Raw genomic sequence first — 27,590 nt, 5'->3', positions numbered from 1 at the left:
CCAACAAGAAAATAAGCAGAGTGCTAAGGGAGAATCATATGGTGGAGTTTATAGGTAAAGTCTCATAAACAGACAGTAGTTATCGTTAAGTATCTTTTGTGCTGCTTTGTTATAATCATAGACTTTTCCTTCAAAAATCGGGAGTAGCCATGGGTGCCACGTTTGCCCCAACATTAGCAAACTTGTTTATGGCTGCCTATGAAGATCAATGGTTACTTGATTCCCCGTTCCAGTCCAACATCTTTATGTGGAAAAGGTACATAGATGATGTTTTTTTGATCTGGACGGGAAATGAAGATGAATTGAAAGAATTTCATAAATGGCGTAACCAACGCCATTCAGAAATACAGTTCACAATTACCAGTTCTAGGACAAGTGTGCATTTTTTTGATGTTTCAGTTGAATTGTGTGAGTGGAGGAGTGGCCTAGTGGTTAGGGTGGTGGACTTTGGTCCTGGGGAACTGAGGAGCTGAGTTCGATTCCCGGCACAGGCAGCTCCTTGTGACTCTGGGCAAGTCACTTAACCCTCCATTGCCTGCCGCATTGAGCCTGCCATGAGTGGGAAAGTGCGGGAAGACGGCCGCGCATGCGCGGTGCGCATGGGCGCGCGAGGGCTAGAGAACATCTTTGCTAGTGAAGATTCCGATTGGAGGGGGTGCCGCGGACGTCACCCATCAGTGAGAACAAGCAGCCTGCTTGTCCTCAGAGAATATTGGGATACTCTATCTTCCCTGTTTTGGTGATATCCTTCAAAGGCACTTTATTCCAAACCATGTGCTTTTGAGAGACTGTTGGTCTTCTAGAATGGTCCAGAATTTTGCAGCTAAGATTTAATGCTAAAATATGCAAGATCATGCATTTAGGCTGCAAAACCTGAGGGAGCAGTACAGTATAAGAACAGAAGAATAGCCATATTAGGTCAGGTCAATGGTCCATCTAGCCCAATATCCTGTTTTCAAACAGTGGCCAAGCCAGGTCACAAGTACCTGGCAGAAACCCAAATTGTGGCAACATTTCATACTACAAATTCCAGGGCAAACAATTGCTTCCCATGCCTGTCTCAATAGCAGACTATGTACTTTTCCTCCAGGAATTTGTCCAAACCTTTTTTAAACCCAGATACACTAACCGCTGTTACCACATTCTCTGGCAAAGAGTTCCAGAGCTTAACTATTCGTTGAGTGAAAAAATATTTCCTATTTGTTTTTAAAAGTATTTCCATGTAACTTCCTCGAGAGTCCCCTGGTCTTTGTACTTTTGGAATGAGTAAAAGATCAATTTACTTCTTCTCCTACATCATTCAGGATTTAGTAGAACTCAATCATATTTCCCCTCATCCGTCTCTTTTCCAAGCTGAAGAGCCCTAACCTCTTTAGCCTTTCCTCATACAACAAGGAGTTCAATCCCCTTTATCATTTTGGTCACTCTTCTTTGAACCTTTTCTAATTCCACTACATCCTTTTTGAGATATGGCAACCAGAACTGAATGCAATACTCAAGGTGCAGACGCACCATGGAGCGATACAAGGCATTATAATATTTTTGGTCTTATTCACTGTCCCTTTCCTAATAATTCCTAGCATCCTTTTTGCTTTTTTTGGCCGCCACCACACACTAGGGTGAAGTATTTCTGTGCATGAAAGAAGAGTAGGATTTGGGGGTGACAGTGGCCAAACAGGTAAAAAGGTGATGGCATAACCCAGAAGGGAGAGGAATGGCCATCAGGACAAATGAAGCGATAGTGCCCTTTTATAAGTTTCTGGTGAGGTTCCATTTAGAGTACTATGTATAATTCTGGAGGTCACACATTCAAAAAGATATAAACAGGATTGAGTTGGCCCAGAGAGTAGGTACTAAAATGGGCAGTAGTGTTTCTCTTAAAGTGTAAAAGGACAGACTTTTAAATATCTCAATATGAAAACTTTGGACGAAAGGCAAAAAGAGGGAGATATGATAGAGATATTTAAATACCTCCATGGCATAAATGTCCAGCAGGCAATATCTTTCAACTGGAATGAGGGGGCATAGGATGAAGGTGAAAGAGGATAGACTCAGGTGTAATCTAAGGAAATACTTTCTTATAGAAAGGGTGAAAAACTCACAGAATGGCCTCCTGATAGTGATGGTGGAGACCGGGAGTCTATTTGAATTAATTAATTCATTCATATTCATTCTTTTATCCCACAATTATCCAAAAACAAGTTCTGGTTCAATGTATCTTACATTCAGTTGTCAGCTGGGTTATAAAGAGACAGTTAAGATCAGTGGATGGTGTAGGTTGGGTTACATAGCAGCATGAGACAAGTACATATGATCTCTAGGGGAGAGAAAAGATAGTAGATGTTATGGATGAGCAGACCGAATGGGCCATATAATCCTTATCTACCATCATGTTTTATGTTTTTTTGTTTCTGTTATAGCATATATCTAGCTTGGAAGCAATTGTCAAGGGTTGATTAAAAAAAACAAAACAAAAAAACCCCCACACCCTCCATATTTGTGTATTATAGTGCCAATAAAATGCCCAACAATTTTAAAATAATTTTTTAAAGAACAGGCCTTATCTATGTCTACAGGTGCTTTTTATTCACTTCAGTTTCTTGCTTTTGCCTAACATCCGATGGTGGCCATCACATTTTTTCTTACTTAAGTACAAGGATTACTATAAAATAAACATTAATTTGCAATAAATATTTGGCTTGTTTTTGATAGCTCCTCCAGTATGGCACTTTCCTTCCTCAGTGGCAGAGGATCCTGTGGTACTTCTTTCAGGAGCAGTGGTCATTTAGCACACAGTCCCTCTTCTACACTGCAGCAGGTAATTCTGCACCTATGTAGCTAAGGATGATCTAAAGCAACACCACTGGAAATATGGAAAAGGAGGATCATGGAAGCATGGATAAATACACCTGGTAAGTTGCCCCAAGGAGGCTCTTTGTCTGTGGCTCACAAAGGAATTCCTGGCACACCAATTGAGAAGCTCTGCTTTATATTATTTCTGTGATGATATAGCTTTAAGAACACACTGTGGGTCTGATTTACTAAAACACTTCTCATAATTTATGTTAATAGGAAGAGACTTTGATGAGTAAAACTCTAAGTAAATCCACCACTAAAAGGTAGCAGAGTTTAAAGCGAATGCTACATACCTGTAGAAGGTATTCTCCGAGGACAAGCAGGCTGCTTGTTCTCACGACTGGGTGACGTCCGCGGCAGCCCCCACCAACCGGAAGAAGCTTCGCGGGCGGTCCGCACGCAGGGCACGCCCACCGCGCATGCGCGGCCGTCTTCCCGCCCGTGCGCGACCGTTCCCGCCAGTCTTTTCTTTTCCGCGCCTGGAGAGAGTCGTGCGACTGCCGCTCTCTCTTAGTCAGCCCCGGAAAACCGTCGCGTTGTTCGCAAATTCGTTTATTTTTTGTTTCTGTTGCCGCGCGCTCCAGTTTTTTCCTTTTTCATTAAAAAAAAAAAAAAAAAAGAGCACGCGCTTTATTTTCCCTTGTTTTCTAGCGGGGGCGTCGCGTTGCGGCCTTGTGGCCGCGCGGTCGATTATTTTTCGAGGTGTGATTTACCGCCACCATCGACAACTTTAACTTCGCCGACGCGATTTTTCCGTCGATGTCCTCGAAGGTCCCGAGTGGATTTAAGAAGTGTGGTCGGTGCGGCCGGCCTATCTCGCAGACCGACACCCACGCTTGGTGCCTCCAGTGCCTCGGGCCGGAGCACAATATCAAGTCGTGTTCTTTGTGTCTTGGTCTCCGGAAACGGACTCAGGTTGCGAGGCAAGTTCTTCGGGACCGTCTTTTTGGAACTTGTGCCGGCCCCTCGATGTCGACCTCGACGGCATCGGTATCGACGTCCGGTTCTTCGATATCGGTGTCCGCGAAATCGACACCGATGGCATCGACCCCAGGAGTACAGGTCCCGTCGGCCCGCCGGTCCTCCGGTGACGGTAGGGGTGAGAGGCCGCGTGGGCAATCAGCCCCGGTCACTCCCTCTGCTCATGGCCCTCGGGACCGAACCCTGTCTGACCCGGCCCCTCGAGACCGAGGGGGATCGACATCCTCCTCCTCTGTTCCACCGGGCGCCGATGACGGGCACCACAAAAAACAGAAAAAGCACCGTCATCGGTCCCCATCGGTGCGCCCGGCCCTCGGTGCCGGAGAGGAGTCGACGCCGAAGCGTCCACGTCGAGAGGAGAGGTCCCCCTCGGTAGTGGAGGTACCGACGCGTCAGGGTCCCAGCACTTCGGTGCAGTCTCCTGGACCCGAGCAGCTTCCGGCACCGACACCTCTACCGGCCCCCCCGTCTTTCCCGACAGCGGGCCTGGACGAGTGCCTCCGAGCCATCCTTCCGGGGATCCTGGAAGGGCTGATGCGCCAGGCTGTGCCGGCGCTGGGGGTGCTTGCGCCCCCGGCGCCGTTGACTGTGGCGCCGGCGAGCTCTAGCCCGGTGCCGAGGCCTTCGACACCGCCGCCGCTTGCGGCGCCGGTCTCGACCGCCACGATGGAGGGAGCTTCGTCCCCGCCGGCGCGGGAGTCCACCGCTCGACGACACCGAGGCCTCGGTGCCTCGACGTCGAGCCAGGCCCGGTTAAGGACTCAGCTACATGAGCTTATGTCCGATACCGAGGAAGAGGCCTCGTGGGGGAAGAGGAGGACCCCAGATATTTCTTCTCAGAGGAGTCTGTGGGCCTTCCCTCTGACCCCACGCCTTCACCGGAGAGGAAGCTCTCACCTCCTGAGAGCCTCTCCTTTGCCTCCTTTGTTAGGGATATGTCTATATGCATTCCCTTCCCCGTGGTCTCTGTGGACGAGCCGAGGGCTGAGATGCTCGAGGTCCTCGACTATCCATCACCACCTAGAGAGTCCTCCACGGTGCCGTTGCACAATGTCCTCAAGGAGACACTGCTTCGGAACTGGATGAGACCATTATCTAATCCCACCATTCCCAAGAGAGCAGAGTCCCAGTACAGAATCCACTCGGACCCAGAGTTAATGCGGCCCCAATTGCCCCATGACTCGGCGGTCGTGGATTCTGCTCTCAAGAGGGCACGGAGTTCGAGGGATACCGCCTCGGCGCCCCCGGGGCGGGAGTCTCGCACTCTGGACTCGTTTGGGAGGAAGGCCTACCAATCTTCCATGCTCGTTACCCGCATCCAATCTTACCAGCTCTACACGAGCATACACATGCGGAACACTGTGAAGCAACTGGCGGACCTGGTTGATAAGCTCCCGCTGGAGCAGTCCAGGCCTTATCAGGAGGTGGTCAGGTAGCTGAAGGCGTGCAGAAAATTCCTGTCCAGGGGTATCTATGACACCTGTGACGTGGCATCTCGTGCTGCGGCCCAAGGTATAGTGATGCGCAGGCTCTCATGGCTGCGTGCCTCTGACCTGGACAACCGCACCCAGCAGAGACTGGCCGACGTCCCTTGCCGGGGGGATAATATTTTTGGCGAGAAGGTCGAGCAGCTGGTGGACCGACTGCATCAGCGGGAAACCGCCCTCGACAAGCTCTCCCACCGGGCGCCTTCAGCATCCACCTCTGCAGGTGGACGTTTTTCCCGGGCCCGGCAGGCTGCGCCCTATGCTTTTGCCAAGCGTAGGTACACCCAGCCGGCCCGAAGGCCTCGACAGGCACAGGGACAGCCCCAGCGTGCTCGTTCTCGTCAACAGAGTGCGCCTAAGCAGCCCCCTGCGCCTCCACAGCAAAAGCCGGGGACGGGCTTTTGACTGGATCCACGGGAACATAGCCGCCCTCAAAGTGTCCGTGCCGGACGATCTGCCGGTCGGAGGGAGGTTAAAATTTTTTCACCAAAGGTGGCCTCTCATAACCTCCGACCAGTGGGTTCTCCAAATAGTGCGGTGCGGATACGCCCTAAATTTGGCCTCCCTTCCACCAAATTGTCCTCCGGGAGCTCAATCCTTCAGCTCCCATCACAAGCAGGTACTTGCAGAGGAACTCTCCGCCCTTCTCAGCGCCAATGCGGTCGAGCCCGTACCACCCAGGCAGGAAGGGCAGGGATTCTATTCCAGGTACTTCCTTGTGGAAAAGAAAACAGGGGGGATGCGTCCCATCCTAGACCTGAGAGGCCTGAACAAATTCCTGGTCAAAGAAAAGTTCAGGATGCTTTCCTTGGGCACCCTTCTGCCAATGATTCAGAAAAACGATTGGCTATGTTCCCTGGATTTAAAGGACGCATACACTCACATCCCGATACTGCCAGCTCACAGACAGTATCTCAGATTCCGCCTGGGCGCACGGCACTTTCAGTATTGTGTGCTGCCCTTTGGGCTCGCCTCTGCCCCGCGGGTGTTTACAAAGTGCCTCGTGGTGGTGGCGGCGTATCTACGCAAGCTGGGAGTGCACGTGTTCCCATATCTCGACGATTGGCTGGTCAAGAACACCTCGGAGGCGGGAGCCCTCCGGTCTATGCAGTGCACTATTCAACTTCTGGAGCTGCTGGGGTTTGTGATAAATTACCCAAAGTCCCATCGCCGGCCAACCCAGTCTCTGGAATTCATAGGAGCTCTGCTGAATACCCAGACGGCTCGGGCCTTCCTTCCCGAAGCGAGGGCCAACAACCTCCTGTCCTTGGCTTCGCAGACCAGAGCGTCGCAGCAGGTCACAGCTCGGCAGATGTTGAGACTTCTGGGTCATATGGCCTCCACAGTCCATGTGACTCCCATGGCTCGTCTTTACATGAGATCTGCTCAATGGACCCTAGCTTCCCAGTGGTTCCAAGCCACCGGGAATCTAGAGGATGTCATCCGCCTCTCCACCAGTTGCCGCACTTCACTGCTCTGGTGGACCATTCGGACCAATTTGACCCTGGGACGTCCATTCCAAATTCCACAGCCCACGAAAGTGCTGACGACGGATGCATCTCGCCTGGGGTGGGGAGCTCATGTCGATGGGCTCCACACCCAGGGTCTGTGGTCCCTCCAGGAAAAGGATCTGCAGATCAACCTCCTGGAGCTCCGAGCCATCTGGAACGCACTGAAGGCTTTCAGAGATCGGCTGTCCTGCCAAATTATCCAAATTTGGACAGACAATCAGGTTGCAATGTATTACACCAACAAGCAGGGGGGCACCGGATCTCGCCCCCTGTGTCAGGAAGCCATCGGGATGTGGCGTTGGGCCTGCCAGTTCGGCATGCTTCTCCAAGCCACATACCTGGCAGGCGTAAACAACAGTCTGGCCGACAGACTGAGCAGAGTCATGCAACCGCACGAGTGGTCGCTCCATTGCAGAGTGGTACGCAAGATCTTCCGAGAGTGGGGCACCCCCTCGGTGGACCTTTTCGCCTCTCAGACCAACCACAAGCTGCCTCTGTTCTGTTCCAGACTTCAGGCACACGGCAGGCTAGCGTCGGACGCCTTTCTCCTTCATTGGGGGACCAGCCTCCTGTATGCTTATCCTCCCATACCTTTGGTGGGGAAGACCTTACTGAAGCTCAAGCAAGACCACGGCACCATGATTCTGATAGCGCCCTTTTGGCCCCGTCAGATCTGGATCCCTCTTCTTCTGGAGTTGTCCTCCGAAGAACCGTGAAGATTGGAGTGTTTTCCGACTCTCATTTCGCAGAACGACGGAGCGTTGCTGCACCCCAACCTTCAGTCCCTGGCTCTCACGGCCTGGATGTTGAGGGCGTAGACTTCACTGCGTTGGGTCTGTCTGAGGGTGTCTCCCGTGTCTTGCTTGCCTCTAGGAAGGATTCCACTAAAAAGAGTTACTTTTTCAAGTGGAGGAGGTTTGTCGTTTGGTGTGAGAGCAAGGCCCTAGAACCTCGTTCTTGCCCTGCACAGAACCTGCTTGAATACCTTCTGCACTTATCGGAGTCTGGCCTCAAGACCAACTCAGTAAGGAATCACCTTAGTGCGATTAGTGCTTACCATTATCGTGTGGAAGGTAAAGCCATCTCTGGAGAGCCTTTAGTCGTTCGATTCATGCGAGGCTTGCTTTTGTCAAAGCCCCCTATCAAGCCTCCTACAGTGTCATGGGATCTCAACGTCGTCCTCACCCAGCTGATGAAACCTCCTTTTCAGCCACTGAATACCTGCCATCTGAAGTACTTGACCTGGAAGGTCATTTTCTTGGTGGCAGTTACTTCAGCTCGTAGGGTCAGTGAGCTTCAAGCCTTGGTAGCTCATGCTCCATATACCAAATTTCATCACAACAGAGTAGTGCTCCGCACCCACCCAAAGTTCCTGCCGAAGGTGGTGTCGGAGTTCCATCTTAACCAGTCAATTGTCTTGCCAACATTCTTTCCCAGACCGCATACCCGCCCTGCTGAACGTCAGTTGCACACATTGGACTGCAAGAGAGCATTGGCCTTCTACTTGGAGCGGACACAGCCCCACAGACAGTCCGCCCAATTGTTTGTTTCTTTCGACCCTAACAGGCTAGGGGTCGCTGTCGGGAAACGCACCATCTCCAATTGGCTAGCAGATTGCATTTCCTTCACTTACGCCCAGGCTGGGCTGGCTCTTGAGGGTCATGTCACGGCTCATAGTGTTAGAGCCATGGCAGCGTCAGTGGCCCACTTGAAGTCAGCCACTACTGAAGAGATCTGCAAGGCTGCGACGTGGTCATCTGTCCACACATTCACATCACATTACTGCCTCCAGCAGGATACCCGACGCGACAGTCGGTTCGGGCAGTCGGTGCTGCAGAATCTGTTTGGGGTTTAAATCCAACTCCACCCTCCAGGACCCGAATTTATTCTGGTCAGGCTGCACTCTCAGTTAGTTGTTCTTCGTAGGTCAATTTCTGTTATACCCTCGCCGTTGCGAGGTTCCATTGACCTGGGTTCTTGTTTTGAGTGAGCCTGAGAGCTAGGGATACCCCAGTCGTGAGAACAAGCAGCCTGCTTGTCCTCGGAGAAAGTGAATGATACATACCTGTAGCAGGTGTTCTCCGAGGACAGCAGGCTGATTGTTCTCACCTACCCTCCCTCCTCCCCTTTGGAGTTGCGTTTTCATCTTTTGCTTGTCATTCAACTGACAGGAACGGTCGCGCACGGGCAGGAAGACGGCCGCGCATGCGCGGTGGGCGTGCCCTGCGTGCGGACCGCCCGCGAAGCTTCTTCCGGTTGGTGGGGGCTGCCGCGGACGTCACCCAGTCGTGAGAACAATCAGCCTGCTGTCCTCGGAGAACACCTGCTACAGGTATGTATCATTCACTTTCTCCGAGGACAGCAGGCTGATTGTTCTCACTGATGGGGTATCCTTAGCCCCCAGGCTCACTCAAAACAACAAACATGGTCAATTGGGCCTCGCAACGGCAAGGACATAAGTGAGATTGACCTAACAACTTATCCAACTAACTGAGAGTGTGGCCTGGAACAGAATAAAACATGGGCCTAGGGGGGTGGAGTTGGATTCTAAACCCCGAACAGATTCTGATGCACTGACTGCCCGAACCGACTGTCGCGTCGGGTATCCTGCTGCAGGCAGTAATGAGATGTGAATGTGTGGACAGATGACCACGTCGCAGCTTTGCAAATCTCTTCAATAGTGGCTGACTTCAAGTGGGCTACCGACGCTGCCATGGCTCTAACATTATGAGCCGTGACATGACCCTCAAGAGCCAGCCCAGCCTGGGCGTAAGTGAAGGAAATGCAATCTGCTAGCCAATTGGATATGGTGCGTTTCCCCACAGCCACTCCCCTCCTGTTGGGATCAAAAGAAACAAACAATTGGGCGGACTGTCTGTTGGGCTGTGTCCGCTCCAGATAGAAGGCCAATGCTCTTTTGCAGTCCAATGTGTGCAGCTGACGTTCAGCAGGGCAGGAATGAGGACGGGGAAAAAATGTTGGCAAGACAACTGACTGGTTCAGATGAACTCCAACACAACCTTTGGCAAGAACTTAGGGTGAATGCGGAGGACTACTCTGTTATGATGACATTTGGTGTAAGGGGCCTGGGCTACCAGGGCCTGAAGCTCACTGACTCTACGAGCTGAAGTAACTGCCACCAAGAAAATGACCTTCCAGGTCAAGTACTTCAGATGGCAGGAGTTCAGTGGCTCAAAAGGAGGTTTCAACAGCTGGGTGAGAACGACATTGAGATCCCATGACACTGTAGGAGGTTTGACAGGGGGCTTTGACAAAAGCAAACCTCTCATGAAGCGAACAACTAAAGGCTGTCCTGAGATCGGCTTACCTTCCACACGGTAATGGTATGCACTGATTGCACTATGGTGAACCCTTACAGAGTTGGTCTTGAGACCAGACTCAGACAAGTGCAGAAGGTATTCAAGCAGGGTCTGTGTAGGACAAGAGCGAGGATCTAGGGCCTTGCTGTCACACCAGACGGCAAACCTCTTCCATAGAAAGAAGTAACTCCTCTTAGTGGAATCTTTCCTGGAAGCAAGCAAGATGCGGGAGACACCCTCTGACAGACCCAAAGAGGCAAAGTCTACGCTCTCAACATCCAGGCCATGAGAGCCAGAGACTGGAGGTTGGGATGCAGAAGCGCCCCTTCGTCCTGTGTGATGAGGGTCGGAAAACACTCCAATCTCCACGGTTCTTTGGAGGACAACTCCAGAAGAAGAGGGAACCAGATCTGACGCGGCCAAAAAGGAGCAATCAGAATCATGGTGCCTCGGTCTTGCTTGAGTTTCAACAAAGTCTTCCCCACCAGAGGTATGGGAGGATAAGCATACAGCAGACCTTCCCCCCAGTCCAGGAGGAAGGCATCCGATGCCAGTCTGCCGTGGGCCTGAAGTCTGGAACAGAACTGAGGGACTTTGTGGTTGGCTCGAGATGCAAAGAGATCTACCAAGGGGGTGCCCCACACCTGGAAGATCTGTCGCACTACACGGGAATTGAGCGACCACTCGTGAGGTTGCAAAATCCTGCTCAACCTGTCGGCCAGACTGTTGTTTACGCCTGCCAGATAAGTGGCTTGGAGCACCATGCCGTGACGGCGAGCCCAGAGCCACATGCTGACGGCTTCCTGACACAGGGGGCGAGATCCGGTGCCCCCCTGCTTGTTGATGTAATACATGGCAACCTGGTTGTCTGTCTGAATTTGGATAATTTGATGGGACAGCCGATCTCTGAAAGCCTTCAGAGCGTTCCAGAACGCTCGTAACTCCAGGAGATTGATCTGCAGATCGAGTTCCTGGAGGGACCAGCTTCCCTGGGTGTGAAGCCCATCGACATGAGCTCCCCACCCCAGGAGAGACGCATCCGTAGTCAGCTCTTTTTGTGGCTGAGGAATTTGGAAAGGACGTCCCAGAGTCAAATTGGACCAAATCGTCCACCAATACAGGGATTTGAGAAAACTCGTGGACAGGTGGATCACGTCTTCTAGATCCCCAGCAGCCTGAAACCACTGGGAAGCTAGGGTCCATTGAGCAGATCGCATGTGAAGGCGGGCCATGGGAGTCACATGAACTGTGGAGGCCATGTGGCCCAGCAATCTCAACATCTGCCGAGCTGTGATCTGCTGGGACGCTCGCACCCGCGAGAAGAGGGACAACAAGTTGTTGGCTCTCGTCTCTGGGAGATAGGCATGAGCCGTCCGAGAATCCAGCAGAGCTCCTATGAATTCTAGTCTCTGCACTGGGAGAAGAATTTATCACAAACCCCAGTAGCTCCAGGAGGCGAATAGTCATCTGCATGGACTGTAGAGCTCCTGCCTCGGATGTGTTCTTCACCAGCCAATCGTCGAGATAAGCGAACACATGCACTCCCAAGTCTGCGAAGCGCCGCTGCTACGACAGCCAGGCACTTCGTGAACACTCTGGGCGCAGAGGCGAGCCCAAAGGGTAGCACACAGTACTGGAAGTGACGTGTGCCCAGCTGAAATCGCAGATACTGCCTTTGAGCTGGCAGTATCGGAATGTGCGTGTAGGCGTCCTTTAAGTCCAGAGAGCATAGCCAATCGTTTTCCTGAATCATGGGGAGAAGAGTGCCCAGGGAAAGCATCCTGAACATTTCCTTGACCAGATATTTGTTCAGGGCCCTTAGGTCTAGGATGGGATGCATCCCCCCTGTTTTCTTTTCCACAAAGAAGTACCTGGAATAGAATCCCAGCCCTTCTTGCCCGGATGGCACAGGCTCGACCGCATTGGTGCTGAGAAGGGCGGAGAGTTCCTCTGCAAGTACCTGCTTGTGCTGGAAGCTGTAAGACTGAGCTCCCGGTGGGCAATTTGGAGGTTTGGAGGCCAAATTGAGGGTGTATCCTTGCCGGACTATTTGAAGAACCCACTGATCGGAGGTTATGAGAGGCCACCTTTGGTGAAAAACTTTCAACCTCCCCCCGACCGGCAGATCGCCCGGCACTGACACGTTGATGGCGGCTATGCTCTGCTGGAGCCAGTCAAAAGCTCGCCCCTTGCTTTTGCTGGGGAGCCGAGGGGCCTTGCTGAGGCGCACGTTGCTGACGAGAGCGAGCGCGCTGGGGCTTAGCCTGGGCCGCAGGCTGTCGAGAAGGAGGATTGTACCTACGCTTACCAGAAGAGTAGGGAACAGTCTTCCTTCCCCCATAAAAACGTCTACCTGTGGAGGTAGAAGCTGAAGGCTGCTGGTGGGAGAATTTGTCGAAAGCGGTATCCCGCTGGTGGAGCTGCTCTACCACCTGTTCGACCTTCTCTCCAAAAATGTTGTCCGCACGGCAAGGCGAGTCCGCAATCCGCTGCTGGATCCTATTCCCAAGTCGGAGGTACGCAGCCATGAGAGTCTGCGCATCACCACACCTTGAGCAGCGGCCCTGGACGCAACATCAAAGGTATCATATACTCCTCTGGCCAGGAATTTTCTGCACACCTTCAGCTGCCTGACCACCTCCTGAAATGGCTTGGCTTGCTCAGGAGGGAGCTTGTCCACCAAGCCCGCCAACTGCCGCACATTGTTCCGCATGTGTATGCTCGTGTAGAGCTGGTAAGATTGAATTTTGGCCACGAGCATAGAGGAATGGTAGGCCTTCCTCCCAAAGGAGTCCAAGGTTCTAGAGTCTTTGCCCGGGGGCGCCGAAGCATGCTCCCTAGAACTCTTAGCCTTCTTTAGGGCCAAATCCACAACTCCAGAGTCGTGAGGCAACTGAGTGCGCATCAGCTCTGGGTCCCCATGGATCCGGTACTGGGACTCGATCTTCTTGGGAATGTGGGGATTACTTAGAGGCTTGGTCCAGTTCGCCAGCAATGTCTTTTTTAGGACATGATGCATGGGTACTGTGGACGCTTCCTTAGGTGGAGAAGGATAGTCCAGGAGCTCAAACATTTCAGCCCTGGGCTCGTCCTCCACAACCACCGGGAAGGGGATGGCCGTAGACATCTCCCGGACAAAGGCCACAAAAGACAGACTCTCGGGAGGAGAAAGCTGCCTTTCAGGGGAGGGAGTGGGATCAGAAGGAAGGCCATCAGACTCCTCGTCAAAGAAATATCTGATGTCCTCCTCCTCCTCCCACGAGGCCTCACCATCGGTATCAGACACAAGTTCATGAACCTGTGTCTGAAGCCGTGCCCGGCTCGACTGTGGAAACACGGCCACGGTGTGAGCGTCGAGAGGTAGACTCCCTCGCCCGCACCGGCGAAGCTCCCTCCGCCGACGTCGTCGGGGAGCCTTCCTGGGAGGCGACCGCAGTCGGTACCGCAAGCGGCACCGATGTCGGAGACCTCACCCCGGGCAAGGGGCCAGCCGGCGCTTCACTCGACGGTACCGGTGGCGCAAGCACCCCTGGTACCGGAGGGGAAGGGCGCAACAGCTCTCCCAGGATCTCTGGGAGAATGGCCCGGAGACTCTCGTGCAGGGCGGCTGTGGAGAAAGACATAGAAGCCGATGCAGGTGTCGTAGTCAGAGTCTGTTCCAGGCGTGGAGGCTGTTCCGGGCTGTCCAAGGTGGAGCGCATCGACACCTCCTGAACAGAGGGTGAGCGGTCCTCCCGGTGCCGATGCCTACTGGGTGCCGACTCCCTCGGCGACCCAGAGCTCTCGATACCGACGCGGAAAGGAGACCGGTGTCGATGCTTCTTTGACTTTTTCAAACGAAGCATGTCACCGGAGCTTCCCGGTACCGACGAGGACGTAGAATCCAGCCGTCGCTTCCTCGGGGCCGAGGCCGAAGAAGGTCGGTCTCGGGGGGGGGGGGGGCTGTACTGCAGGATCCCTCAGGGTAGGGGGAGACCCACCCGAAGGCTCACCGCCACCAGCAGGGGAATGCACAGCCCTCACCTGCACTCCAGTTGAAGCACCACCGTCCGACGACGACAGCACTAGTGGAGGTCCCGGTGACGCCGACGCAGCCTTCCGATGTCTCGGCCCCGACAATGCAGAGGGTCGATGCAATCGATACAGTCGCGGCCGAGGGCGGAGGTCTTGACGCTGTCGACGTCGATGCACTCGATACTCCCGGTGCCGATGCCGACGAAGAGCCCGAGAACAACACGTTCCACTGGGCCAATCTCGCTACCTGAGTCCTTTTTTGTAAAAGGGCGCAAAGACTACAAGCCTGCGGGCGGTGTCCAGCCCCCAGACACTGAAGACACGACGCGTGCCTATCAGTGAGCGAGATTACCCGGGCGCAGTGGGTGCACTTCTTGAAGCCGCTGAGAGACTTCGATGACATGGGCGGAAAAATCACGCCGGCGAAATCAAAACTCGTAATTGCGGTAAGGCACCAAAAAGAGGGGGAGAAAAAACTCGACCCGAGGCCTCAAAAGGGCCTACCCCGAAAACGAAAGAAAATTTAACGGGGCAAAAACTGGAAATACAGGAAGGGGAAAAAGACCGAAAGGCCCTTCTCCGAAATCCCTTTTTTTTTTTTTTAGAAGCGAAGTCAAAAAGACGCTCGAGGTCAACTTAAGGGGCACGAACGGCGCAAACACGACCGTACCGAGCGCGGACAAAAGAAGACTGACGAACACGAGCCGGTTCGGGCGGGAAGACGGCCGCGCATGCGCGGTGCGCATGGGCACGCGAGGACTAGCAAAGGCCTTTGCTAGTGAAGTTTCCAATTGGAGGGGCTGCCGTGGACGTCACCCATCAGTGAGAACAAGCAGCCTGCTTGTCCTCGGAGAATAATGGCTTTGCAAATACTGGCCACTTAAAATAAAGCTGAAAATAAATATTTTTAAATACTAGAAATCCACTAGTGCAAAAATCTACTTTATAACAGCATATATTTGACAATTACTGAAAGGATTTTGTAGTATACATGTGCAAAAGCTTTGCTCCTATATTAAGATGGCCATATGTACATTGGTAGCTTTTTTTTTCCTTTAACTTTGTCACATTAACAAGACCCAAGTCCTACAACTTCAACAAAAGACATTAAAAAAGATACCACTTACAGGTTGAGAATGATTTGTTCTGTACAAATGTCCATCCCTCATCTGCAACCAGAATGATGGGCTGGATGCGTCTATTGTGTTTGTAATGGTATCTGTTCGGGATAGCCTCCTTCAGATAAGCCTTCATACTAGTACTGCAATTTTTCAGGGCATTATACAACTTAGTTATATCTGGTTGGGGAAAAGACAACATGTTACACAGATCAAATTCTACAACAGACTGTATAATTATCAAACAGATGTTTTAAACATGAGTCAGTTGCACATTTATTTTATTTATGGGAAGACCTGATAATACTAGTACAGACATAGTTATAGTGTGTCTCCCCCCCCCCCACCTCCCCCCTCATCCTGTCGCTAGTCTTGGGTAATTTTAAGCCAAACACCCAAAATCATCTCTAACAGGATTATGGCAATATCTTCATATTATATTGGTATCTGGTTAATGTCATGTCCAATCCATTTCTGATAAATTATGTAAATTATATAGCATATCTGCTTTTAAGGTGCAACATTCTGGAAAATGGAGAGCCTATTCTGAGAAGACAGATTCCATATTAACCAGAGTAGAACCAGGCTGCTGGCATTAGCGTTTAAAGAAATATAGCTTCTTTTAAACTAGAACCTAGAGAGAAATCCAAGTCGCTCAGGATGTTATCAAAAGCAGGGAAGTTAGGGCAATCCAAAGGAGAAGATGTAACAAAGGCAAAAGTAAGCCAGGTGCCTTTAAGAGAACAGCAAATAGAGAGTAAAAAGTGCAAATTATCCTTGTCAATTGCTAACCCTCCTGTTTACTAAGCCACACGACAATGCCGACACAGCCCATTCGTGAATGGGTTGTATCAGCATTAGCGCACGCAGCCAATAGTGGGGCTTAGTAAATAGGGGGTAAGCAGGCTGTATGTAGATTTCCTATATAATAAAAAGCACCTCCAACATTCTGAAGCTGACTCTGTGGCAGTGTAGGGTTCATAAGTCTGTAGTTCAGCTTTTCATTGGCTCTCACTGTCCCCGCCCTCACGTCGAGGAAACGGAATGCTGCATAGTTGCCAAGCAAACAAGCGCGACGTCACAGGAACGAAGAACCAATCAGACAGAACGGAACTTGGAGGACGGAAGTGGAGTGGATTGAATGTCTAACAAACAATCATATACAGGGAGGTACGAACATCAGTGGAGGCAAGTGCACAGAACGGAAGGGAAGACAAACATTTAATCACTTTGTCACTCACAGACATCACACACACACACACACTCAATCACTCTGTGTATCTCTCTCTTACACTGTCTGTAAAACACACTGTCACTCTCAGTCACTCACATGGGCAACTGTATGTTGCATTCTCATGAGTAAGGAGCTCTTCTGATGTGATTGTTAAACTGATTGAAGGGCCTGAACAAGGAAAACTTTTACCACATTGTAACACAGTTTACACAAAAAATATTGTATATAAAGAAATCTTACATACACATGTAAGAAAGTGGTGAAGGCGGTTAGCTTAGCAGAGTTTAAAAAGGGGTTGGACGATTTCCTAAAGGACAAGTCCATAAACCGCTACTAAATGGACTTGGGAAAAATCCACAATTCCAGTAATAACATGTATAGAATCTTTGTACGTTTGGGAAGTTTGCCAGGTGCCCTTGGCCTGGATTGGCCGCTGTCGTGGACAGGATGCTGGGCTTGATGGACCCTTGGTCTTTTCCCAGTATGGCATTACTTATGTACTTATGTAAACAACAATTATATTCAGAATACAACTGTGGAAACATTAATGGCAGGAACTCATTACATTGCTAGCGCCCGTTTCATTGCGTTAAGAAACGGGCCTTTTTTACTAGTAAACAAAAAAACACACTTTGAAATGTCTGTATACAAATGCTGAAAGTCTAAAAAATAAAATGAGTCAGAGTAAATAGCACTAAATGAAGAGGTAGATGTAATAAGCATCTCAGAAACCAGATGGAAGGAGGACAGCATGGTGCTCGTTTTCAAAGCACATGTATGTAAAAAAAGGGCCAGATAAGCGTTTCCATAGAGTTTGTCTAGACCACCATAAATGGGTTATGCACTCCTACCAGCAGATGGAGTCTGAGAACACAATGACTTTGAAGTAGGTGTATAAGTGGGCTGTGGAATCCTGTAGGGTGTTTTCCTGCTGTCTCACCTTTGTTGGTCTGAGGCCTGTTTAGGCCTGAACCATCTTTGCTGAACCAATATGGATTTAGCAGTCTGAGGCCTCCATACAACATGAACCAGTTTTTTTTACAAAGGAAAACTACTGCTTGGAACAGCTGTGCTAGTGACTTCATCCAAGGACATGCTTACATGAAACTAGCCTTCCACTTATCACTTGGAAAGGTGTGTAGGAATTTACCTGGACAGATGGCGTGTGATTGGTCCATGATGGTCTCTGTAGACTCAGAGGGTAGTGCCATAGCTGGGCATGAGAGGGAGAGAAGGAAGAACAAGCAGTACAGAAGATTTCATGATGTATGCATATATCTCAGGAGAAAGAGACTGATTTGCCCGAACACCTGTGAACTGTACCTCTGTGCTGAGCACAGCACAAGGTCAAGTTCAGACATGGCCCTGTGGCTATGAACTGAGTAACCAGTAGTTTTGTTGTACAGAGACCTTGGACTAACCTGAGCATAGGGGCTTGCAGGAGGAAATGTATAGGGAGGAGCCGATTATCACCCCATCTGGACTCCGAAGTTAAGGACTATTTTTCCTCTTATGCTCAGGTTTAGTTAGTTTTGGTTTTTGCCTGTGACGGACTGGTTGTCTCAGGGTCTGTGGTCAGTAGCCTAATTTTGCTGCTAAATTGGTAATTTCTTCTCAGGATACATCGTTACATATATAGCGAAGATACTTACCTGTAGCAGGTATTCTCTGAGGACAGCAGGCTGATTATTCTCACATATGGGTCAATGTCCACGTCGGCCCGGAAACCGGCATTTGCCATAGCAAAAAGAAAAGCTTTGTTGGAGCCTTCTGGCGTGCGTGAGCGAACTGACTTCCTGCCAACAAATAAGCTAATAACAAATAATAACTCCAAGGGGAAGTGGGTGGGATTGTGAGAATAATCAGCCTGCTGTCCTCAGAGAATACCTGCTACAGGTAAGTATCTTTGCTTTCTCTGAGGACAAGCAGGCTGAATTATTCTCACACATGGGTATCCCTAGTATCCAGGCTCACCCAAAACAATAAACATTGGTCAATTGGGCCTTGCAACGGCGAGGACATACGGTAAAATTATGTCTTACCTGATTTTCTTTCCTTTAATGCAGCAGATGAATCCAGGAACTAGTGGGTTAAGTCCGCCTACCAGCAGGTGGAGATAGAGATAAACAAACTAAAGGCAGTGATGCCAGACGGCCAGCTCCTTCCTCAGTTAGTATGTCATTCGTAAGCATTTGCCAAGGCCAAATATATGAAACCAATAACAACCAGAAACAACCTCACTATGAAAAACAGAGAACCAAATAAGAAGTTCGAAATAACTGCAACTTGATCCAGAAATCGGAATCCTTTCCATGTTCCCATATCTGTCTGAACTCTGCAAAAGAGAACCCGGAAGGAAAAAATAGCCACAATGCGCGGAAAATGAAAAAACCATCGGCTGAACTAGGGAGGGATCCTGGATTCATCTGCTGCGTTAACGGAAAGAAAATTATCAGGTAAGACATAATTTTACCTTCCTTGTCACTTGCAGCAGATGAATCCAGGAACTAGTGGGATGTATCAAAGCATTCCTTAAGCATTCCCCGCGCCAACACTTCCACCCCAAAACGCGCATCCTCCTGAGCAGACAAGTCTAGCCTGTAATGCTTCGCAAAAGTATGATAGGACGCCCAAGTAGCCGCCCGACAAATCTCTTCCAGAGATAAGGCCTCTGCCTCCGCCCAAGAAGCCGCCTGTGCCTGAGTAGAATGCGCCTTCAGGGCCACTGGAGACGCCCGCCCTTATAGCAGAAATGCCGCTCCAATGGCTTCCCTAATCCAGCGAGCAATGGAAGCCTTAGAAGCCGCCTCACCTCTTTTCGATCCCGACAAGAGCACAAAGAGATGATCCGAGCGTCAAAACTCGTTAGAGATCTGCAAGTACCGAAACAAGGCTCTCTGCACGTCCAGGAAACATAGCGAGGCAAACTCCCCCGGATAATCCTCTCGTCAAAAGACGGAAGATAAACCACCTGATTGACATGGAAAGCCGAAACCACTTTAGGTAGAAATGACTGCACCGTCTGGATCTTTGGAAGACAAAGCCTGAATGTCAGAAATCCTCCTAGCCGAAGCAATGGCCACCAAAAACACTGTCTTAAGTGTTAGATCCTTCTCAGAAACCTTATTCAATGGCTAAAATGGTGGGGCCTGGAGGGCTCGCTGTACTACATTCAAATGCCATGCCGGGCATGGCTGCCGCAGAGGAGGCCAAAGCCGAAGAGCCCCGCGTAGGAAACAGACCACATCAGAGTGAGCTGCTAAAGAGGAACCATCCAGTTTGCCCCTAAAACAAGCTAGCGCGGCCACCTGCACTCGAAGGGAAGTATATGCCAATCCCTTTTGAAGACCATCCTGAAGGAACTCCAGAATAACTGGAATGTCCGCCCAAAAAGGCGATACAGCACGCAAAGCACACCGTGCCGAGAAAGCTATTCACACTCGCGCGTACGCTGCTAAGTAGACTGCTTCCGTACCCCCAAAAGAGTGGCAATGACTGGTCCTGAAATCCCTTCTTCCTCAGCTGCCGCCTCTCAATAGCCAGGCATTAAGACCAAAGCGGGAGGGATTTTCCATCTGAACTGGCCCTTGATGCAGCAGATCGGGAGTCACCAAAGTCGCAATGGTGGCTCTGAGAGTGCTTGAACGAGATCTGCATACCACGGCTGTCCAGGCCAGTCTGGGGCCACTAGAACAACCGCCCCCCGATGCCGCCCTATGCGGCAAAGAACTCTCCCTATCAGAGGCAATGGAGGAAAAACATACAGTAGCTGTTGTTCTGGCCATGGCTGGAGAAAAGCGTCCAATCCTGCGGATCTTGGCTGCCGTTTGCGGCTGAAGAACTGGGGAACTTTGGCATTGCAAGCCATGGCCATGAGATCCATTACTGGTCTTCCCCAACATTGACAGATCAGCCAAAAAGCCGAGTCCGACAGCGTCCATTCCGCTGCGTCCAAAAAGAGTCCGGCTGAGAAAATCCGCTTGAACATTGTCTTGAACCGCAATGTGCGCTGCCGACAGACTGTGAACATGCGCTTCTGCCCGCTCCTGCTGTTCTTCAACGTGCGTCTCTCACTGGGACCGTAACCCCCTGCTGACGTCAGGCAAGCAGGGTTCTACTGCTGGCCAGTGACGTCAGCAGGTGGTTACGATCCTAGGTAGACACTTTAGAACGTTCACATAGCAAATTATTATATTATATATATATATATATATATATATATATATATATATATATATATACACACGGATGCACAGAAGAAATAAATTAAAACCAACTAAAAGAATTACAGCAAGAAATAGAAAAAATATAAAGAATCTAATAGAACATAATTATAATATAAAGAATGAGACTGAAGGGCTCACCACCTTCCACCTGCTAGAGACTGAGATTACTGGATCTTCCTCTTGTTGCCAAGGGCTCTTATTGGCTCTCTCTAGAGTCACAGTTTTTTTTCTCAGTCTCCACCTGCTGGAAGGCGTGCAGAACCCATCAGTCACATTGTGGGCCGGTCCGGAGGGACGCTAAGGAAGTTGAAGTTACCATGGGATAGGAGGTAATGTCCTATTATGGATTAAAAACTGGTTAAAAGATAGAGAACAGAGAGTAGGGTTAAATGGTCAGTATTCTCAATGGAGAAGGGTAGTTAGTGGGGTTCCCCAGGGGTCTGTGCTGGGACAGCTGCTTTTTAACATATTTATAAATGATCTAAAGATGGGAGTAACTAGTGAGGTAATTAAATTTGCTGACGACACAAAGTTATTTAAAGTTGTTAAATTGCAAGAGGATTGTGAAAAATTACAAGAGTACCTTACGAGACTTGGAGACTGGGCGTCTAAATGGCACATGACGTTTAATGTGAGCAAGTGCAAAGTGATGACTGTGAGAAAGAGGAACCCGAATTATAGCTACGTCATGCAAGGTTCCAGGTTAGGAGTCACCGACCAAGAAAGAGATAATATGTTGAAACCTGCTCAGTGTGCTGCACGGCTAAGAAAGCAAATAGGTATTATTAGGAAAGGAATGGAAAACAAAAATGAGGATGTTATAATGCCTTTGTATCGCTCCATGGTGCGACCGCACCTCAAATATTGTGTGCAATTCTGGTCACCACATGTCAAAAAAGATATAGTGGAATTAGAAAAGGTACCGAGAAGGGCAACAAAAATGATAAAGGGGATGGGACGACTTCCCTATAAGGAAAGGCTAAAGCAGCTAGGGCTCTTCAGCTTGGAGAAAAGACGGCTGAGGGGAGATATGATAGAGGTCTATAAAATAATGAGTGGAGTGGAAAGGGTAGATGTGAAGCATCTGTTTACTCTTTCCAAAAATAGTAGGACTAGGGGGCATTCAATGAAGCAACAAAGTAAAAAATTTAAAACGAATCAGAGAAAATCTTTCTTCACTCTACATGCAATTAATCTCTGGAATTCATTGCCAGAGAATGTGGTAAATGTGGTTAGGTTAGCTTAGCAGGATTTAAAAAAGGTTTGGACGGCTTCCTAAAGGAAAAGTCCTGTCATGATTGTGGCTGTGGCTGTGACCCCCCCCCCCCCCCCCCCCCAGACGTACCTTATTTCTGGGGGTCAGCTTCTGTGCTGGCTTCTGTTTCTTCTGTCTGTCCTTTTTGAGCTAGTTCTGCCTCTCTGTGCTGGCTGCTTCCAGCAGCATGACTCTAATTGGTTCACTATACTGCACCTGTGTGTGTTGCCTGAGCTAGCTCTGTCTCTCTGTGTTGGCTGCTTCCTGCTGCATGACTCTAATTGCTTCACTATAATGCAGCTGGGTGGGTTAAGCCTCTCTGTGTATCAGTTTGCTGGCTGCCTGTGTCTGGTAGTGGTGACATCATCAGGCAGGGCCTTGATAAGGAAGTGGTGTTCTTCCCTTCAGGGCCTTTGCAACGTTTGCTTTAGGTAGGGTGGGTGCAGTGTGGACTTCTGATTTTGTGTCTAGCTTCCCTGCTTGCGTTTGCTATAGGTCCAGGTTAGTGTTGATGCAATGTGCACTTGTGACTTGTGTTTAGCTTTCCCGCTTTTCCCTTGTGGCTCCCCTGCTTTCCCTTTTGAAGCACTTCTGTTGGTTTGGTGCTTAGTAAGCACCTTTGGTAGTTTAGTGCTGTGGAGCACTGCTGTAGCTTGGTGCTTAGGAGCACCTGTGTTAGCTTATGTGTTTAGCGTTCCTGCTTTTCCCTTGTGGCTCCCCTGCTTTCCCTTTTGAAGCACTTCTGTTGGTTTGGTGCTTAGGAAGCACCTTTGGTAGTTTAGTGCTGTGGAGCACTGATTTAGTTTAGTGCTTAGGAGCATTTCTGTTAGTAGTGCTTAGGAATTCTTCTGTTGGTTTACTGTAAGGAGCACCCCTGTTAGTTTAGTACCTAGGAGCACTTCTGTTTCCAGCTTGTTCTAGTATCCTGGTCCCGGGGTTATCCTGTATCCAGTAGGTCCTGCCGGCCACTCGAACCCAGGAGCTCAACTCCTGGGCGGGGGGGGGGGGGGGGGTTAGTGGCTAAGTGCAGGTGAAGCAGTGCGGACCAGTCCGGGGTACTCCAGTGGGTTCCGGTCCAGTGTGTTCCAGTCCGGTGTGATCCAGTCCCGTGTACTCCAGTCCAGTGGGTTCCGGTCCACTGTGTTCCAGTCCAGTGCGGACCAGTCCGGTGTACTCCAGTCCAGTGGGTTCCGGTCCAGTGCGGACCAGTCCGGTGGATTCCAGTCCGTGGGTTCCGGCTTGCTGGGCGGCACCTGCAGTCCTTGCCTGTGCCGGTGTGCTAGCCCAGTGTTGGTTGGTGGGTTTTTGCCTGCTGCTGTTGCTCCTCGTCAGCAGCCCAAGGGCTCATGTTTGCTCCAGAGCCCGTCCCCGCGGGCTCTGAACCTGAGAACCTGACCCAAGTCCATAGACCATTATTAAAATGGACTTGTGGAAAATCCACTGCTTATTTCTGGAATAAGCAGCATAAAATGTTTTGTACTTTTTTGGGATCTTGCCAGGTATTTATGACCTGGATTGGCCACTGTTGGAAAAAGGATGCTAGGCTTGATGGACCTTTGGTCTGTCCCAGTATGGCAATACTTATGTACTTATAGTGTGATTGTAATTCATTTCAACTACAATTTCGAGCTGCTTTGTGATATTATGTTTTTTAAAGCCTTAGCTCACAGGCATGCTTCAGGATCAAGCTGAACAAGTTACAGATGGAGGTGATAGAAATGAAACTATGGAACTTGTTACGGTTAAAGTTGAGCCCTCTGCAGAAATGAATACTGTATCGATAAAAGAATGCTACCAATCTGAGGAAAAAATTGGAAGTACTGTACTGGAGAATGTTATTAGAAATTCAAATTTGAGGTTATCATTTTTCCTGTCTTCAGTAATTTCTCCATGAGAAATGTTCAGAGGTACTTACAGAAGACTTTACAAGAACCTGAAGGCTCAATACTTCTTGCAGCTAGAATTTATTATCTACCAAGTTCAAAGGATTCTTCTAAACAACAAAAATCATCATGGATGCATCAATCAATCAATGAAAGCATTTGATGTTTCCACTTTACTAGAGAGAATTTTGATGTGGATTCTATGGTGCCTACAATATTAATAGTGATTCTGGTATTAACCTCCGACCAGAATTGGCTTTTGTGTTTATTTTTAGGCATCAAGGGATCCTTTTACAAAAGCGTTCCATGCGCTAATGGAATTAGCACACGCTAAGTACTAAGAAGCCTATTTATACCTGTGGGCTTCTTAGCATTTAGCACATGTTAATTCTGTTAGCATTAAGCTTTTGTAAAAGGGGCCCCCAAGAGATTTAAATCCATGACTGCACTTTTTTTCACTGAAACTTAGTTACTATGACCACATCATTCTGAGCTTTCTAAAGGCACTCTTCATTTTGTCTGCTCCCTCAAGGGTGTCCACTCTGTTGTCAATCGTAGTGTCATCTCAAAAAATGTTTTTCTACTAACTGTTCTGAAACATCACTGACAAAAGTACTGAAAATAACCAGCTCCAGAACCAATCACCAAAACACCTCTCTCTTTTTGGAGTCTAAACACCATTTACCACTACCCTCTTGTTTATCACGCAACCATTTCTTAACCTAGTCAAGCACTAGTGCACACCCATAGGCTGCTCAGTTTATACAGAAGTGTCAAAAGGCTTGCAGAAATTCAAGTATACACATTCAGTAATGTAGTTACAAACATGGGCTACCAATAAGAAGTATTACTTTACTGTTAACCCCAGTTATTAATAACTAGGTCTTACTGCATAAAATGGGACCTATGGAGTGATAAAAAAAAAAGTTATCAGTAGCACATGTTAATAATTATAGGGCTCATTTTCAAAGTTCCATAGTTTATTATGTAACTTTGTAAGTCTCGGTGTCTTGAAAATATGCCTCCATACCTCTCAGTGTATGCTGCTAATTTAATATTCTGCTCACTTAATCAAAGAAATTGATCTGATTTAACACAATAACCCTCTGATTAAAAAACAAAAAAATGCTGCATCGGATCCTGCTGAATTCAAAGTATTTCACTCTCTCTTTTAGTAGTTTCCATTAATTTATCTACCAGAAGTTTAGATTATTTGGCCTGTAGTTTTCAATATTTTATAGGAAGAAGACAACATATATTCTTACCCTGTCCTCCAGAACCACTTACGTTTTAAAGATGGATTAAACAGGACCTGGACACAGGAGATAGGATCTGCCTGCCTAGGGTGGGGAGGGGGGAGGGTAGGAGGGGAAAAAGGGTTGACAAAGGTTCGTAATTGTTTGGGTTGAGTAAGGTTTTCTGTTAATTGCTGTCTACTATCGGAATGTTGAGCTGGGCAAGATGTTGATTTGTCAATAAAAGAGAGCTGAAATATAAAGAGAAGAGGTGGGGGCGAAACAGTTTAAAAGATTGGTGACATGATGCAATCACCTTGTTTTCATTGAAGCTTCTCTTGCATTGACAATGTATACGTACACTGTTCACTTTGTGTATTTGGCACTGTCATCAATAAAAAAACGGTTGAAACTAAAGATGGATTAAACAGATATGTCTGTAAATGCTCCAGAGTTTCAAGCTCTCTTACTATCCTAGTTATCCTGCTTATGACTGCAAAAATAGAAACTGTTATAAACATTACGGAAACAGAGAAAATGTCATTCTGTCTCTATAAAGCGAAGATACTTACTTGTAGCAGGTATTCTCCGAGGACAGCAGACTTTATATTCTCACAAGTGGGTGACGCCGACCCGTGTCGCCCAGTCCGGGACTTATGAAAAGTAGAGCTTTGTGGAGCGCGAGACATGCTCTACCGCACGTGTGAGTGCTTTCTTGCCTACCACAAGAATGGGGTCTCCTCAATTTTATGCTACAGCAAAAAAGTAAAAATAAGAAAGGAGACAACTCCAAGGGGAGGTGGGGAGGGACTGTGAGAATATAAAGCCTGCTTGTCCTCAGAGAAAGTGCAGGAACATACCTGTAGCAGGTGTTTTCCGAGGATAGCAGTCTTTATATTCTCACAAGTAGGTGACACTGACCCGCGCCGCCTGGTCCGGAATTTACCAAAGAGTAACGAGAGCTTTGTGGAGCGCGAGACATGCTCAACTGTGCATGCGCGAGTGACTTCCTGCCTGCTGCGAGAAAGAGGTCTCCTCAGTTTAATACTACAGCAAAAAGAAAGTAAAAACTAAGAAGGTGACAACTCCAAAGGGAGGTGGGAGGAACTGTGAGAATATAAAGCCTATCCTCGGAGAACACCTGCTACAGGTAAGCACCTACGCTTTCTCCGAGAACAAGCAGGCTTATAATTCTCAAAAGTGGGGAATCCCTAGCATCCAGGCTCACCAAAAATGGAACGCATTGCCGCTAAACCTAAAAACTATTCACGAATTAATCAACTTTCGTAAATCTCTGAAGACCTACCTCTTCAACAAGGCATACCACAATGTTCAATAACTGTAAATGTAACACTTCCCCACCTTACCTATACCTGGAATTGTCTACCCCTCATATCTGTTTGCTTAATCTTACTATGTCATCCATGCTCTCTATGTAATACCAACTGTTATCCAATCTGGTATGGCGGAGGCCATAACTATACATTGTAAGCCACATTGAGCCTGCAAATAGGTGGGAAAATGTGGGATACAAATGCAATAAATAAATAAAAGCAACAAACATTGGTCAATTGTGCCTCGCAACAGTGAGGACTTAACACAAATTAACCTGTAGCCTGGAACGAGCCTAGGAGGGTGGAGTTGGATTCTAGACCCCAAACAGATTTTGCAACACTGTCTGCCCGAACCGACTGTCGCGTCGTGTATCCTGCTCAAGGCAGTAGTGTGATGTGAATGTGTGGTCTGAAGACCACATCGCAGCCTTGCAAATTTCTTCAATCGAGGTTGACCGCAAGTGGGCTACCAACGCAGCCATGGCTCTGACATGACCCTCTAGGGCCAGCCTGGCCATAAGTGAAGGAAATGCAATCTGCCAGCCAATTAGAAATGGTGTATTTCCCGATGGCGACCCCCATCCTGTTGGGATCAAAAGAAACAAAAAGCTGGGCGGACTGTCTGTGGGGCCTTGTCCACTTCATGTAAAAGGTCAATGCTCTCTTGCAATCCAAGCTGTGCAAGCTGCTTTTGCCAGGATGGGCATGAGGTTGGGGAAAGAATGTTAGCAAGACAATTGACTGGTTCAGATGGAATACCGACACCACTTTTCAGCTGGAACTTAGGGTTCGTGCAGAGGACTACTCTGTTGTGATGAAACTTAGTATAAGGTGCATCCACTACTAAGGCCTGAAGCTCACTTACCCTATGAGCTGAAGTAACAGCCACCAAGAAAATGAACTTCTAGGTCAACTATTTCAGATGGCAGGAATTCAGTAGCTCAAAAGGAGCTTTCATCAACTGGTGAAAATGACGTTGAGATCCCATGACACTGGTGGAGATTTGACAGAGGGCGAACAACTAGAGGCTGTCCAGAGGTGGGCTTACCTTCTACATGTTGATGATAATCACTAATTGCACTAAGATGAACCCTTACGGAGTTAGTCTTGAGACCAGACTCTTATAGGTGTAGAAG

The 27,590-nt window shown here is 48.9% G+C and overlaps 1 protein-coding gene across 1 annotated transcript in view; it reads right to left on the bottom strand.

The window, feature by feature from the left end:
- The window catches only part of ENPP4 (ectonucleotide pyrophosphatase/phosphodiesterase 4), a 59,108-nt gene that overhangs the window by 7,794 nt on the left and 23,724 nt on the right, over positions 1–27,590 (bottom strand). The window contains exon 3 of the mRNA XM_030198767.1: positions 15,297–15,467. Within this exon, the coding sequence (XP_030054627.1) occupies positions 15,297–15,467 (171 nt within the window). The remainder of the gene's footprint in view (positions 1–15,296; positions 15,468–27,590) is intronic.

The sequence above is a fragment of the Microcaecilia unicolor genome, chromosome 3 (genome assembly GCF_901765095.1).
Source record: "Microcaecilia unicolor chromosome 3, aMicUni1.1, whole genome shotgun sequence".
In the NCBI taxonomy this organism is placed as follows: domain Eukaryota; kingdom Metazoa; phylum Chordata; class Amphibia; order Gymnophiona; family Siphonopidae; genus Microcaecilia; species Microcaecilia unicolor.
This window is presented reverse-complemented; position numbering and strand designations above follow the sequence as displayed.